This window comes from Ictalurus punctatus, chromosome 20 (assembly GCF_001660625.3).
Source record: "Ictalurus punctatus breed USDA103 chromosome 20, Coco_2.0, whole genome shotgun sequence".
NCBI classification, from domain to species: Eukaryota; Metazoa; Chordata; class Actinopteri; order Siluriformes; family Ictaluridae; genus Ictalurus; species Ictalurus punctatus.
The window spans coordinates 23,446,443-23,462,726 of NC_030435.2; the positions used below are offsets into that span (position 1 = coordinate 23,446,443).

Here is a 16,284-nt window from a genome sequence, read left to right on the forward strand (position 1 = left end):
AAACAAACGAAAACCCTTGATTTGTGTGAACGGTGATATGGTGACGCTTTCCGTAAGGAGAGGTTTATTTGACATTCATGGAAGGAGTCTCCAGTGTCTTAGCTTTAACTCGAACTTTTCATACACCTTCAGGACGTCAGAGGAGCTTACGCTTCTTTGAGGTTTCTCGGTAACATGACGTAACGAGCTGCGCTTTATTTGTCTTTTTGAACTTCAAGAGAGAAAGAAAGAGGCTGGTGTTTATAGCTGCTATAACGTAAGTGAGAACAGGAACTTTCTCGGACGTTCCTTAACAGAAAACGTAGCTATAAACGGAAGAAGAAGAAAAAAACATACTGTATGACGTGTCATTCTTTGATAAATGTTTTGTTTTTTAATGTAATTGGCAAATTTTTTCCTTACTGTATTAGCGCTAATGCGAAGCAGAGAGTAAAGAAATAAACCATGATGCACCTTACATAAAAACAGCTTTATTTCTTTACAGGGTTGTACAAAAATAATAATAATAATAATAATAATAATAATAATAATAATAATAATAATAATAATAATATGCAAATACTGTGTAAAAACTAATAAATGTCTACTATAACTACTGTTGTACATTGGAGTATTTCCTCGAGAGCAGCTTTTCTTTAAAGGGAGAGTAAATAGCAACAAGGCGAGCGGTCAGTGTGATGATACACACATTAATTAGCTCGATTCTGACCCGGAACGTTTTATAACTCCTTATAGAAACTCTTCACATCTTAAAAAATAAACATTAAAAAAGGCTTCTTTTTGAAAGGTTTTAGTGTGTTGTTGTTGTTGTTGTTGTTGTTGTTGTTTTTTTAATCAAAGCCTTGCCGATTTCAAATAACAAATGAGGTGGGAATGAAGCAAATAAACATTATTATTATACACGTTAATAAATATATATCTATATATAATGGGTCAAAAACACATCCTTATACACAAGAATGAATAAATAAATAACTTAGATGCAAAAATAAATATTGAACCTATGAAGCATACAGTAAATGCTAAGAGATGCACAGCATCCGTGTTGTAGCACAACGACAAAACGCATTGGAGTCGGTCGCAACGTCAATGACAGGTGTAATAGATGTAACAGGTAGAAATGCTAATCCTGGTGTCATGCTACTGCTGGTGTTACATCGCTGACCGGATCGGGATCAGTTCAGCCGTCAGCCGTCACATTAACACATTACAGCAATTTCCCACTTCTCCTAAATGTCGTCAGTCAGCCATGTTTGCTGTCTGACGTTTGTAAGGCAGCTACGAGGCTAATGTAGCTAAGTGCTAGCTAGAGTATTAACTGTAGAGTGGGAAATACTTGAGTAACTGTACGTCGTTACTGTACTTAAGTACTCTTTGGGAAAATCTGTACTTTACTCAAGTAGAATTTAAAGAGAAAAACAACATAGGTTTTACTCTACATTTTCAGTTTGACGTACTTGTTGAAGAAAAAATCTCAAAAGCTAAGAGACTTTTTTTTCTTAGTAAGATATTGTCCTAAAATCCACCGTTAAATCTAAAGACGTGTGTTGATTTAATGTTAAATTGACTGAATTAGCTTAGTTCAGTTTTATAAATGAGATGATGAATTAGCTAGCTAGTTAAGCTTTGTAATTACCTTGATGACTTAGCTAGCTAGTTAAGCTTTGTAATTACCTTGATGACTTAGCTAGCTAGTTAAGCTTTGTAATTACCTTGATGAATTAGCTAGCTAGTTAAGCTTTGTAATTACCTTGATGAATTAGCTAGCTAGTTAAGCTTTGTAATTACCTTGATGAATTAGCTAGCTAGTTAAGCTTTGTAATTACCTTGATGAATTAGCTAGCTAGTTAAGCTTTGTAATTACCTTGATGACTTAGATAGCTAGTTAAGCTTTGTAATTACCTTGATGACTTAGATAGCTAGTTAAGCTTTGTAATTACCTTGATGACTTAGATAGCTAGTTAAGCTTTGTTTTAGCTAGCTAGTTAGGTTTTGTTTTCACTGCGGATGTGCTTTAGCATTCTTTCAAACAGGATCATTAACATTAGCTCACAGCCGAGCCAAATTCTAACTTCTTCTAGGTGTGAGTTAGCATAATATTTTCCTTAAGACATATTGCTTGGCGAATCAGTTAGTGTGGCTTATTGAATGCATAAACATGAACAATACCTCACCATTACAGAGACAGCCATCTTGGACAACTAGAACCCGCCTCCTAGACCCCTCCTAATCCTCTCCTACGACTCTGTCTCCTAATATGGATGGCAACGTAGTCTTAAATCTTAAAAAATAAGCTACGATTTAAAATTTGGAAATGCGTTTGTGCAGCATATGGATGTAAAGATGTAAAGATTTTGGGTGATACAGCCTTCCATTCCTTGCTAGCTACTAAACATTAGCCTCATAGCTCAAGTGTAAAAGTAAAAACGCTGGACTTGATTGGGCGAAAGTTTAAGAAGGAAAGTCACGGCGATTTTTTTTTTCTCCCCCCGACAAAGTAATCCTTTAACCGTTTATAGACCTTTTCATCAGTTCCCTTAACAGTCCAGAGCTTTGTGTAGGCATGGTTTAATTCAGTATTGTAAGTTTATAAAATCATGTATAATAATAGCTGTTGTAATTTAGGCAGCGTGTGATATGTTAACCTGAACGCCAAACAAATTACAATCCGCTTCTTCTCAAACAATATACAATGGTTTCACTCGGTATTGGCACGTATACACACTCAAAGCTCTGACATTCTTCCGTAACAAATGGACAAATGGAACATTCCATCTTATTATAGTCTCGCAAAGTTTCTTGCCAAGTTTCTCATGACTAGTTCTTGAGCAATCCATCAGCGTCCATCGCGGCGCCATCGTCTACCTTCCAAAGAACTTCTCCATGCCATGCCCCAACCTCGGGCGAGTCCGGCATCACTCTGGGCTTTTTCACTCCGGTTCTTGGGAATACAGAAGGCTGAATGCATACATGGAGCACATCACTTGCTGTCTCCTTTCGCTGGAACAGCTTTCATCCCAGAACGCCTCCCATTCCTGTAATCCCGATTTCAGGAATCCGTATGGCTCCACTTCGCTACTCTTTCTCGAGGGGGGATCGATTTCTTTTCTCCTCCTCCGACAGCGACTTAGCCCACGCACTTGCAGTCCAAGGCCGAGACATTCTCGATGGTCCTCCACGTTGTGGACGTGTCCATGAAGGAGACGGACTTGTATGCCGTGGGTCGGCAGCAGGGTCTGGCGCTGACCTTGCGTGCTGTGCGTTTCGGCAGGCTGCCGTTGGTCAGCAGAGCCCGCAGCGCAGCGTCGTAGTTCCCCCGTGCACTCTGGCACAAACCCACGCAGAACTTAAAGAGCACGATCTCGTCCGAGTCGTAACCCATCCCCAGGTCCCTCACTCGCATCTCACGCCGCTCCAGGTGGCAGTCGCGGCTGCTCTGGCCCCGCCCCTCATCCTCGCCTTTCTCCTTCTCTTTCTTCTTCTTTTTCTTTTTCTTGCGCGAGCCCTTGGACTGAGCATCAGAGGCATCTGAGGAACGTGGGGAACGCTCCCACCGGGCTGGATGCTCCTCCTCTACTAGAACCGAGGGTTCTGAAAGACAAGAAACAATATCGTCACGTACTAGATCTAATCACTAAAATCAAATTAACTTTTAAGATCAAGTTTGCAAAAAAAAAAAAATCAGACAAGTACATTTCCAGCCGCCAAACGTAAACTTACCAAAAACGTTATGCCACGGAGAATAGCTGTCTCCGTCTCCCATCTCCTCGTCTTCCTCGGGTAGGGCGTCAAACGGCTGCTCGTCCAGCATGGTCGTAACCAAACCCACTGCGTCCACGGGGTCTTCGCCAAACCCGGGCCTGTCTCCGACTACCAGGGGCAGCAGAGATACAAGCACCCATACCACCATCTGCATGAAAAGGAGTTCAGAAGTTCATGCATTCAGAATTTCAGCGGCAGCAACGGTATTATCTTGACGTTCTTGATCGTCCTTCTATCTACCTTCCAGTTTCTTCTTTGAAACGTGGCATCAGTGGCTGCAGATAACATTGCAAACAGTCCTCGTTTTGCTCGACCTCTCCTCCACCTTCTCCCACCTGCACAGAGAAAACAAAAACATTGTGCAACCCTTTTCTGTCTCTAAACTTAGAGAGCGGCATGCAGGCGATGCATACACCTCCACGCACCCATGCATCAACATTTATAAACAAAGGCGTCCTGTTAATCAAGAGCACATGGCCTCTGGAAAGTGTGCTTACAATCACGGAGAGCGTGACCCCGTGCAGACATGCGGGTCCGACAAAGCTACAGCGTCCTGTAAATAAACCCCTCTCAGGGAAGTCCTGAGAAGCTCTCTAGGTTTGACGAGATTAGCTCTGTGTTAAAAGGAGGCATGCTGGGGGATTGTGGGTCTCCCAAAACCACATAGATACAGCTCGGTTGATAAGGCTTCCAAGCAATGCAGATGTTTACTGACTCACAGCGGCGTGTGAGTCACCAAGCTCGCACCACAGGCTTCTGATTTATATCAGGGTTGAAACGAGGCCGGCGAGGACCGGGCCGTTATTTACACGCCGAAGATGACTAATGGGTAAATTAGCAGAGCGTGTCACGCTTAGCCTCACGGACGATTTTTATAGAGAGACACGGTTGTCCGAGGACGACAGGATGATTTCTGGCCTGAACACTTTCCATTTTAAGGAGGATCAGAGACATGAAACATGGCCACCTGGATTGGGAGCCATCATGTCCCTATATTACACTGCACAAACCTGGACAAACTGTTGATGCTCTATTAATAATAATCCACATGAATGATCTCAAATCAGCTTTATATTCTTATGATGGGGGGGTTGTTTGTTGGTTTTGTAGTTGCATGGGTCATGCAGCAGGTGGCAGTATGTAATATGAGATTCGTGTGGTCTCATTATCTGAGGCTCGTGGAATCGCAGCAATAAATACAGCCAGAACATTTGAACTTATTCTTTTGGAAGATACTTATCCAAAAAAAAACAACAACAACAACAACAACATTCAAACACAGAACACATACAAGGTGAAGAAGAATAAGGTGAAAACGCTCAACAGGACACCGCTGAGAGGGTTTTTAACCTAAAAGACAAGATTTAACAGGGAGTACAATTTACATTTAGCACAGAACAACAAAACAAAGAAACGTCTACACTCTTCCGTCAGTTTTCCTTCTATAGATTCTAGAAATATGCAAATTAGGAACCTCACCCAACTCCACATGACACACCCCCTTTGCTTTGGACAACAGTGTACTAACAAACGATATTTGAATACTGCAATCTGATAGGCTGTTCTGTTTTATGACAAAATCAAACATCACCAATCTGTATACTTTCCATTTTAAAAAAAAAACACTTCAAAACACTGCTTGCTTAACTTTTTATTTTTTTTTTTTTTACCCAGACCTATGAAAGTATAATCATTAGAAACCCATTATATAAAGTCCAACATTAAAATCTCTATAGATTTCAAACGTGCACACGCCATGTCGCGCTGTTAACGGGAAATAATCAACGATGGGGTGTTGCGATGAAGCGGAGTTACTGTTAACACCCCGAAGACGAATATTTCTCTTGTCAGCGATTACAATTTGTATTATTTAAATAATTATCCATTTATAGTTACATATAATGCTGTGGAACGTTGCTGAATACAAAACGATACGACGGGGGGGAAAAAAGTCACGCGTAAACTCCGCTGTCCGGACGACGTCGGAAAAGTTACAGCTTCACCTCTGACTGTTACAGAGCGCCGACACTGGAGACTCCTTCCATACATGTCAATCGGAGAAACGTCTCCTTAAAGAAAACCTCGCCATATCGATGATTTATCTTGGATCTGTTTATTAATGTCCGCTGTAAGTGTCAGAGAATATTTTGAGCAGTTGTATAAGCACTGGCTTTAATGCACTTCTGTCTGTTTGGGTTGTACACACACATGAATCTGCGCTCCCTGAAATCGTGCCGTGTTGAATCCCGGAACAGTGCGTTACATAAACACCCACCAACATCTACATGCTTCAGTCAACAACAACAACAACAACAACAACCTCCTGTATGCATGCATCTGTTCAGCATATATAATCTCAACTGACCCCTCAGGTATCAATCCCCGTCAGCACATCAGCCATGTCCAAAAGTCATTTCTCTGGATGTGATAAATTTATTATAAATAAAACAATAGTCACGTCTGTCCTTTTTATTCAAGAATGCATTATTGAAACAAAATCTTTGTGCACAGTGTCCCATTTTCCCCCTCCAACAATTCTTCTCCATCAGCCACGGCGTGTGTTTAGTGCCTGTTTATGTTCTTTAGTTTTGCACTGGAGCGACGAGGCTAATTTTGCTAACAAATCAGGAAAGCTTACTGCTACCCATTTTAGCATCATGCAAACTGCATGCCTAAATTGCTCTCTCTCTCTCTCGCTCACACACACACACACACACACACACGCGCACAGACGCATACAAATCCACACACTCGCCTAAAACATGTCATTTAGCTCAGTAACATCATAAAATATGTTTGTCTTTTATAAATAATAGAAGTCAAACTGTTCCTTTAAAACTGTTTAGCTGTGTGAGAAATTCTTTTGATCTTATGACCAATTGATGTGTCGTTCATGAACAGGTCGACTCTTTGATTCGGCTCTTTTAGGTGAACCTTGAGAGCTGTAGAGGGTAGATCTTTGTAGATATTGTCAACACCTTCAGTCTAACTTGATCAAAACACTTTTGAGTGGAAAGTAAAAGTAAACCTTTTTCCAACACATGAGCGGTTCGTCAGCGGTGCCGGTTGATGTTCCTTTTGTTAATTATCTGATAATTGTTGACTGTCCCCAGCAGCCATGTTCATGTAAGGGATAAACCACTCAGTGTTGTGCTGTTATTGTAAAATAATCAACAACTAGGGGTGGTGTGATGAAGCAGAGTTACCACCCCGAAGTTTCTTGTTTTCCTGTAACAGCGTGTCCTAAAGTGTGTTAATTCTCTTATATCATCAATTTTCCAACCATTACAGTATGTTATTATCAGATTTAGTACAAAATGAACCATCCGGGAGCCGTAAGAGTCGACTCTTTATCGGTGAACCGAGCCAAATGATCCGACTCGCTGAAAATTGCTGGTATTCCCATCACTACTAATCACTAACACTCGATACTGAGTCAGTGTGCTCTGGAACGAGTTATAGACTTCTACATCTATAGTCGTTTATATTCGGCTTTCGGTCAATAGGAGCATGCTGTTTTGATGTTAAGAATAAGTTAGATGAGATAATTTAGAAAAATAAAAACAGTTGTACGGTGCGATGGACTGGCATCTCATCCAGGGTGTAATCCTGCGTCGCACCCAGTGTTCCCGGGATAGGATCCGGATCTGGAATGATGTGACTGCAGATTGGTTGGTGTTTAGGTCTGCCGGGACTGTACAGGTCATTTTGTATTCTCTTTCTCTCTCTCTTTCTCTCTCTCTCTCTCTCTCTCCCTCAGGACTTCCTGTAAGCTAAACTCTCATGCTGCTGGAGAGGTCAAAGTTCATGACATGAGCAGCGTCTGCTTCCCAAACACACCGCAGGACACAAATGAGGTTTATGAGGCAAGAAATTCCTGCAGGCAGGACAATTACCTTCTGATTGTCTCATGAAATTCACATTCTTAGGTTCATGTGACAATAATTAAGGGAAATTTGTTTATAAATGTTAGCTGTTGGGTTTTTTTTTCCCTTGAAATTTCACTCGAGGAGTAATAAATAAATAAAATGAAAGTGCAGTAAATTAGGTTAGTTTCACCTTGAGGCCAACCTCCATTCTGTTTTCATTATTTTGCTGTGCGAGCACCAATCACATTCCTTTCTGTGCCTAGGCTAGCTCTGATTGGCTGGAGTGTGAAGCTAAGTAGAATGGAGTTTTACGTTAAAACTAAGAACAATATTGAAACGTTTCGCAATAAATAACATTAACAACACAAAGGAAATATCGATACTGGTTAAATTTCGATTATGGTCTTGCACTGTCGTACATTTTGATCATTTGTGATCAAATTAATGCTTTAATGCTTGAATTAATGCTTTATCTCGTTATAAATGGTTGAGGGCTGAGATTAGGATTCGAGTGAGTCGGGATGAATATAAATCCAGTTATCATATTTTTATAAGCTTAGCCAGTGTTGTGCTACTAGATTCGGGTCGTTGCGCTGCCAGTTACATGCCGCCCGAGGCTTCTTGGCTCTCCGTCATTCACAAAATATGTTGAGAGTCGACTCTGTGAAGTGTGCAAAGCATCAAAAAATCAGCAGGGCAGGACTCGAGAAGTTTCCACCAGAATTCCAGATCAAACGTTCCAGTTCGCTCCAGCCTTAAAGCCCAGGAACAGTGTTTCATTCCTTCGTTCTCCGCAATGCTTGTGCACCTGGTAGTGTTTTAGAAGCACCTCAGTGCTCCTCGTGTATCAGAGCTTTTCACATGCGAGTGTGTCTGTGCCCGTGGGGTCGATCCATGCGGCCCTGATCATGAAGAGCTCCAGAGAGAGTGTCTGTGATAGCCTCTGCGCTGATTAAAGCCTCGCTCGGCCAGTTCCACTCCGGCACTTCCCTCCGCCCTCAGGCTCAAACCTGGTAGGAAAAAAAAAAAAAACAGGAAAGCAGGACCGCCACATGATCGTGACAAATATGGGCACGAAGCCTGGTACCAGGGCGAAGGATGCAAATGAGTCTGAGAGTATTGGGCACTTTTTCCACTCCGCTATTGGTAATCATATATAAAAGCTCATGGGAGACTATTGTTAGTCACGTCGTGACACACACGATGTTCCTTTCCAAAGAATGCAAAACGATGCAAAAATGTTTAAGGTGAGGTCTGAATGTGTGGAACCACTCACGGTCCTTTGGAGCTCAGGACGTTAAGAGCCAAATTACTGAAATGAGCAAATTGCTAATACTGAAATACTGAATACAAATAAGATCAAATACTCAAACACTCAAACATAGACAAATGGACAAATATACAAATAGTCAAATAGTGTTATTCGCAAACAGTCAAATGGTCACGTACTCAAATACTCTACCTGCTTATTCTCAAACCGTCCAACAGTCAGGCATTCAGATACTCAAATACTCAATCATTAAACTGCTTCTGCTCAAACAGTCGATATGCAAATACTCAAATGGCGTATACTCAAATGTTCACCATTCGTCTTCAGTAAGCACGTTATCCTGGTCTGGGTGGCGGTGGATCCCAGGAGCACAGTACGTGAGGGGGGAATACATCCTGGATTGGCTGCCAGTTCATGTCCAGGCACCATACACAACATTCACACACTTGTCCAAACCTAGGGTCAATTTTGCACAGCCGATCCTCCGACTGGAGGAAACCCATACGGACATGTGGAGAACATGTGAAACTCCACCCAGAATAACACGAGCTCGGAATCCTGGACTCGAAGAGCGACGAGGCTGCACTTACGCTACACGCTTACACTCAGATGGTCAAATACTCAAACTGCTACAGTTCTGCGCACACCTCTAAACCAGGATGTCTGGTCATCACCTACAGAGTATAAATGACGGAAAAAGAGCGAGGTCTGCATTCTTTCATTGCACCTCGCTCAGCCGCTGCCATTAGAGGTGTTTCATGTGCCAGCTCTACCTGTCAGAAAAGACGAGGTGTCTCAGAGAGGGATCGGCCGTCCTAAATCAGCCGAGCAATAAAAACGCACCTGGCTCGAGCCTGATCGCTGCCAGACACGCTTTCATCGGAGGGTGCGAACTCCAGCCTGCACATGTACGAGTACGGACTGATATATTTACTGTATCGGTGCTTGCACTGCTTCACCAACGTCAGTCGTCACTCAGAGAGAGTTTTAGCGAGCGTGTGAAGTGTAGAACTTCCCTCTCTTTCGTGCACTTCCTCAGTTTACGAGGGTCCGTATTTTGACCTCGTTCAGACGTCTAAAGTGTCAATTCCACTACACGCCGAAGTGCTCGTGGTGCAAAATCCTCGGCTAATGGTGGCATGTCCGCTAGCGTGAAATCCGAGCGTATAATTTAATAATCCCTCTCAGGGAGAAAGCAGGATCTCATTACTGTCAGATCCGAGTCGCTGCAGAGTTTCAGCGGCGGTGAACGCTGCCAGGAAGACGATTTAGCGCTCTAAATCCTGCAGGTTTTCCTGTTCTGCTTCTTTTTTCCCCCCCTGCTACGACAGTAGAGTGCATGGAAGATGTGTATTCATCATGTTGGTGAACAGACAGTAAAGATAATCAGTCATTAACTGTGTTTATTAAAGCACTCAGAAACCTGGTGGTTTGATCTGATTACATAGATTGGTTTAAACCGAGTTCAGTTTTCACTTCCGAGCGAAATTCATCGAGACTAACTCAGTAAATGTGCATATTTGGAGGCGGAGCTACGTATAAACTCGGTTTGTGATGTCACGAAAATGATCAAAGACTTGAACGTGGCGTCGATTTTGGCTGATGTTAAATGAATCACGGAGAAAACGGCGATGCTAAACAACTGAAATTCCACTTGTGTCAACCTACTACAAATACAAGCTAGTTTCCTAGCAGTTAGCCAGACTAATAGCTAACCTCGGTAATGTTAGATGACATAACATTAGTGATAAACACAGTCGTGGTGGTTGTATTGTGACATGATGGGATACTGATGCATAACTGAGGAAAAACTGAGACTCGGATACTCGTGTTGACGCGTGGTAAACGCAGGCTAACTTAGCTAGTTAACGATCCAGCAAGCTAACCTAGCAATTGCTCATTTACTTAATCTTACTGATTGGCACATTCGTTGTGTTATCGTGCCCGATAAATAATTTGCTATGAACATGACAATTCGTGACAAAGTAAGACTCCGCTAACCTGTGGTGACTGCAAGCTAGCTTGCTAGTAGTTAACTAGCAGGCTAGCAAACATAGCCAATACTAGTCATGAACTAAATCTGGGTTGTTATTGTAGTTGTATTTTGACAGAATTGATTAAATTAAAAATAAAAATGCTTGTGTATGACTCACATTAGCTAGTTAAGTACCCGGCTATCTTCGTGACATGGCATGAGGATAACAATGGGTTTTCTAATTTGAGTATGGTGCTTTTTTCTTTTCTTTTTTTTTTATACTATATCCTGGTATTTCCTGGTGTAAAGATGTCAACTGTTTTTAGTTGTTTCCTGGACATGATTTTTCAGTTCCAGCATTAAAATGTTCAAGTGTAAATGTTTAAACGTCAAGTCTTAGATATTTTCTTGCACGTGCCTCGATCGGCCCCTTTATATAATGATGCAGCTAAATCCAGGCCAAACCGATGAAGCAGCCAGCAGTGTTACTCCACACCGACACACACACACACACACACACACACACACACACACACAGATTCCTCAAGTTGAGTGTTTGCACTACAACTCAGCAGTTTGGAGTTTGGCCTTTTATTTTTGCCACTCAAATGCAGCGGCCGGTGTTTGCATTCCACACCGTGCGGCTGCCAAATCTGGCCACTTCCTCTCACTGCCACATCCTCTGTTGCAGACCACACACACACACACACACACACACACACACAGTGTAGGAGAAGATCCTACATACCGTACATACACACACATGCAAATTTGTCATGTGACTAATGGAAACGTAGGACATACTGTATAAACTATATACATGCACTGCCTCTGTGGCATTTTTTTAAACACCCTATACACTTATATATAACTTTAAATGAACTCTAAAAGATCAAATCTACCCATAAGTGAATGTGACTTTATCTCAGTTTAATCTAATCAGACCAAAATCATTATCACTCTAATCTCTAATTTGGTATCAATACGGCCCCTTGGCTCCGCCTCCCAAGGTTTAATTATAATTGCAATATTATCAACTGCCGTGGATGATAATATGATTATTTACCCATAACTGCATGTACCGGAGTGTTTAATTCCTCTTATATCACAGAAGTTTGACAGCAATGCTCAGTTTTAATTTTATTTTTAGAATTATTTCTTTTTAGAAGGAAATGTTGTCCTTTTTAATCCATTTACAGTTACATTTAATGTTGCGAAATGTCCGTGAATAAATAAATTTTAAAAAAATAACACGCACAACTTCTCGTGTTACTGAGAAACCGCAAAGAGGCGTAAACTCCTCTGTCCCGAAGATGTCCGGAAACTTCAAAGTTACAGCTTTACCTCGGACTGTTACAAAGTGCCGACACTGGAGACTCCTTCCATCGATGTTACATCAACGACTCGAAATTGTGTTACACAATTTACAGTTACACAGCTTTTTCCCGTGGAGCATCCACCGTGTACGGTACGCCGCTGTCGCTGTAGCCCGATATCGCTTTAGAACGAGCGCGTTCATATAAATCTGCACCACAAATCGCTGCTTTTATAACCTCGACGTGCGGTTTTGAATGGCTCGATTGCTCTGCACCACAAAAACTGCATTTGAAGGATGACTAAAAGTGCTGAAACGAATAAAAAGCAAACACGCAGCCGTATTTCGCAAGATGCGACGGGGAGGAAAGGAATTTACTACTACAAAATCCCAAATCTCTCGTCTCTACACACATCCAGTCAGAGATCGGGTTTGTTTAACGCCCGGGTCCTGTTGCTCTTGAACGCCATCCTGAGCAAACAGTTTTAGCAGCTTCATCGAAGTGGCTTCGCCTCTCGCTATGATAACCAAATACAGCCCGTGATTAAACGCATTTCAGGAGGGAATGACAGAAAGGGAACACTTGGGTGAGCGAGTCCTTAAATGGGAATAAATTAAAGGGGGAGAGGGGCAACGGAGGAGATACAGTTTCACTCCAGAGGATTCGTCTGAACAGCAACAGAGTCCTTGACAGAAAAAAAAAAAAAAAAGACCGAAGATGGAGCTTTATTAATAAACAGTCTATAAAAAAAAAAAAACGAATCCCGTGGAGCAAAGATCCAAATCACAGAGTTGAAAAATATGAAAATGTTGAAATCAGTATGGAAAGATGTTATGCTGTCATGGTCTACATCATGATGAAACATTTTAACATACCGCTAACTTTTCACACCGCTCCTCTCAACAAAACAGGCTGTTTGGGCCACCTGAACGCACAATTGAGCATGTTCCAATCATGACTAAGCAAAAGTCATCCTCCCATCCAGCGTCTCTACCTTTCCAGATGAATCCTCAGGTCATTACACCCTGGACAGCCTGGACAGCGTATAGCTTGTGTACTCTAGCTCACGTCTCATTTGTTCAAATTAAGCTCAGGGTAGAGGGGGAAAAAAGGGCAGCCATTAGTGCGTCTGGATGAACAAACGGCATTCAAAGAGTTTCCATGTCCTGGCCGAGCCGTTCAAAGGGCCCGACGGCACCATGATTAATGCATCTGACCTGGCAATTGCAGAAGAATACGGCTTATTGTATTAAACAACCACTTCCAGCCACAAAAAAAAAAAAAAAAGAAAAGCTGGTGTGCGATAAACCTATTTAACGTTCAAAAATCGGAGAGAAAAAAAATAAAAGAATAAAAGGATCTGGTGGGAGATGATCCGATAAAGAGAAAAAAGGTAATAACATCGTTCATCTGGGTGAACGGGTGAGAATCCAGACAGGAGGGGGAAAAAATGAAACAAACAGAATCAAGAAAAGCAAGTCAAGCGAGAGAGAAACACGGCCCCGTTCACCTTTTGAGGCTTTTCTGAAAGCTTTTTTGTGAGATATTTGAGGCGCTGGCGTTTAAACAGATCCAGACTCCGGACTGCCCCATTGCCCTGTGGCACTCTTACTCCGGCTGTGGCACAATCAGGGCTAATTACCCAGCGGTGTCAAAGGCTAAGCTTACAGGGACAATTTTGTGGCTAAACCCGGGCTGGAAGGACAATTACGCCGCATTTTGCGGTCAGCGAGAGAAGGTGAAGGGGTGTATCAAAACGAATGGGTCATGCCCTTTTGTCGTGAGACGGAATGAGTTCCAAGTTTTCAAGTGGCACCGGTTTACCGTCACGTTACACGTTCTGTCCGGTCAAAAGTCTCGACACGCAGCGTAAAAGCGGAGGCAGTGTGTCTAAGCTTTACGGCGGGAAGTACAAGGCATTTCGACATGTTTCGTGGTTTCATCTTTGTGTTGTGAACAAGATTAAAGTGTCGTAACCCGGCTCTAGACATCCACGAGTAAACGTTTCCCAGCTCGTGTGGACAGAGGGTCTTTTAGACTGTTGCGTTGACCCCTAGTAAGGTTGGCGCCTAGGTCAGCTGAGGTCAACGTGTGTGGACTTTTAAGGCAAAGTAACAGGACACTGCCGGTTAAGTGTTGGTCTTTCACACACTCATGCTTGCGAATTTGTAAGAATTCGTGACGGATATCTAAAGCGGTTAAAGTTGAAAACGCTCCGGCGTTTTTTCCCGAAACTTTCCCCGGATAACGTCTATCCACAGTCTAGGTATCGTACGCGCGACTAACACGGAGAAGAATTTTAACACCGTTACAACAATATAAAGCGCATTCAAACCTGACATTTATTGTAGTTGCGGTTACTTACATTTTCCAGAAGGTTCTGTGGTATAGCTATGAGCCGTGGTAACATAAAGACAAGTTCCAGCACTAAAAGCATCCATTATACAGATTTAGAGCTTTAAAAAAACAAAACAGAAAAACAAACACCTTCGACTGAAGAATTAACATCCTTCCACCAAGCTCGACAACTGCCCTTAGACTTCCATTATAAGTAAGTCTGGAGTACACATGGTTTTTTTTTTGTTTTTGTTTTTTTTTTCAGGACATTAAAACGTGTTGAAATACTTGTCTGTGATAATCACGCGTAACGTTACACGTGCAGTGAATAAAGATTAGGTTGAAAAACCCTGGAGTATTCCTTTAATAACACGTTTGGTGCGTTAACATATCAACAGCTTTTTAAACTGTAAAAGCATATAGATCACATTGTACAACAGACCCCGCAATGACGTAGCAGTTTTGAGCAATTTTCGTCTGACGTCCAGATGGTAACGATATTCTTGCGCATCTTTGCACACTCCCCCCGCCCTTTCACACTCTCTCTGTGTCACGCACACACTCATGAACCTTCTCTCACCATCTCTTTCACTATCGCCTGGCCATTAAACATCGTCGCCGCTGACAGGTTTATGCGGTCCGAAACATATACAACAACTCGGATCTCACGACTCGGGATGGAGATTCACGCCAAAGGCACGCCATTAAGAAGTTTAAAACACACTCATCACCATTAGAGGAAGGTCTTTTTTCAACCGCACTGCTGGACTGGGCAGATTTGTGAAAAAAATGAGACGGAAGAACATTCGTATATCAGATTTTAAATCAGGAAACGCTGATGCAGAGCATAGGCTAGTTAACGATTGAAGGTCACAATTTAGCTAGCTAGCTAGCAAAGAGCCACACAACAAACTATCTAAAAACACAGTGAGAGTGGAAACGACAAAAATATCCCGAATAAAATTCGGTAAATCAGCTGACATTCGAGACAAAAGTATCCAGAAACAAGAGCAAACCATCCACAAACTGTTGTACAAAATGTTAAATTTTGTAAATGAGCTGGAATTCAACACAAAACCATCCAGAAACAAGAGACAATCATCTGGAATATCAACATTTTCATCAACATGTTGGCAAATTAGCTGAACATTTTGTTAGCTAGCAAATAGCTGTGAAAACAGACAACGTAAAAACACAGAGATAGTGGAACCAAGACCAGACCATCGGGAATGTCAACATTTTCCTCAGAAACGATGGTAAATTAGCTGAAAATTTAACTTGTTAACTAGCAAGGAGCTTTGATACAGCCGATGTGAAAGGACATTGATGGCTGTTTGTTAGCTAGCTAAATTGTCGGCTAATTTTGCAAAATTTCTGAAAAAATCTTGACAGACAATGTAAAATCGTCATGACAGTGGAACCAAATCAACAGAAAACGTGAAAAGACAGTGGCAGTGGAAACAAGACAAAACAACTTGGTTAATATCAGCATTTTCCTCAGACGTGTTGGTAAATTAGCTTAGCATTTAGCTAGCTAGCAATCAGCTGTTCAGATAGTCTTTTATACAGACAATGTGACATCCCAACGAGAGCCGAAACCAGTCAAAAACACCCAACTTTTTCCTCAGAAATGTTGGTAAATTAGCTGAAAACTTAGCTAGCTAGCTAGCAACCAGCTAACAGGCAAAGTAAAAACACACTGATAGCCGTTTCCAAGCTGGCTAAATTGTCTGGATGTTTTTGTCACACAATGTA

The 16,284-nt window shown here is 41.9% G+C and overlaps 1 protein-coding gene across 1 annotated transcript in view; it reads right to left on the minus strand.

Moving 5' to 3' along the window:
* Window positions 1–450: 450 nt before the first annotated feature.
* Window positions 451–16,284, minus strand: part of LOC108280527 (glial cell line-derived neurotrophic factor) — an 18,907-nt gene continuing 3,073 nt past the window's right edge. The window contains exons 2-4 of the mRNA XM_017495600.3: window positions 4,003–4,097; window positions 3,721–3,910; window positions 451–3,591 (exon numbers count right to left, since the gene is read on the minus strand). Coding sequence (XP_017351089.1) covers window positions 3,128–3,591; window positions 3,721–3,910; window positions 4,003–4,097 — 749 coding nt within the window. The 3' untranslated portion in view covers window positions 451–3,127. The remainder of the gene's footprint in view (window positions 3,592–3,720; window positions 3,911–4,002; window positions 4,098–16,284) is intronic.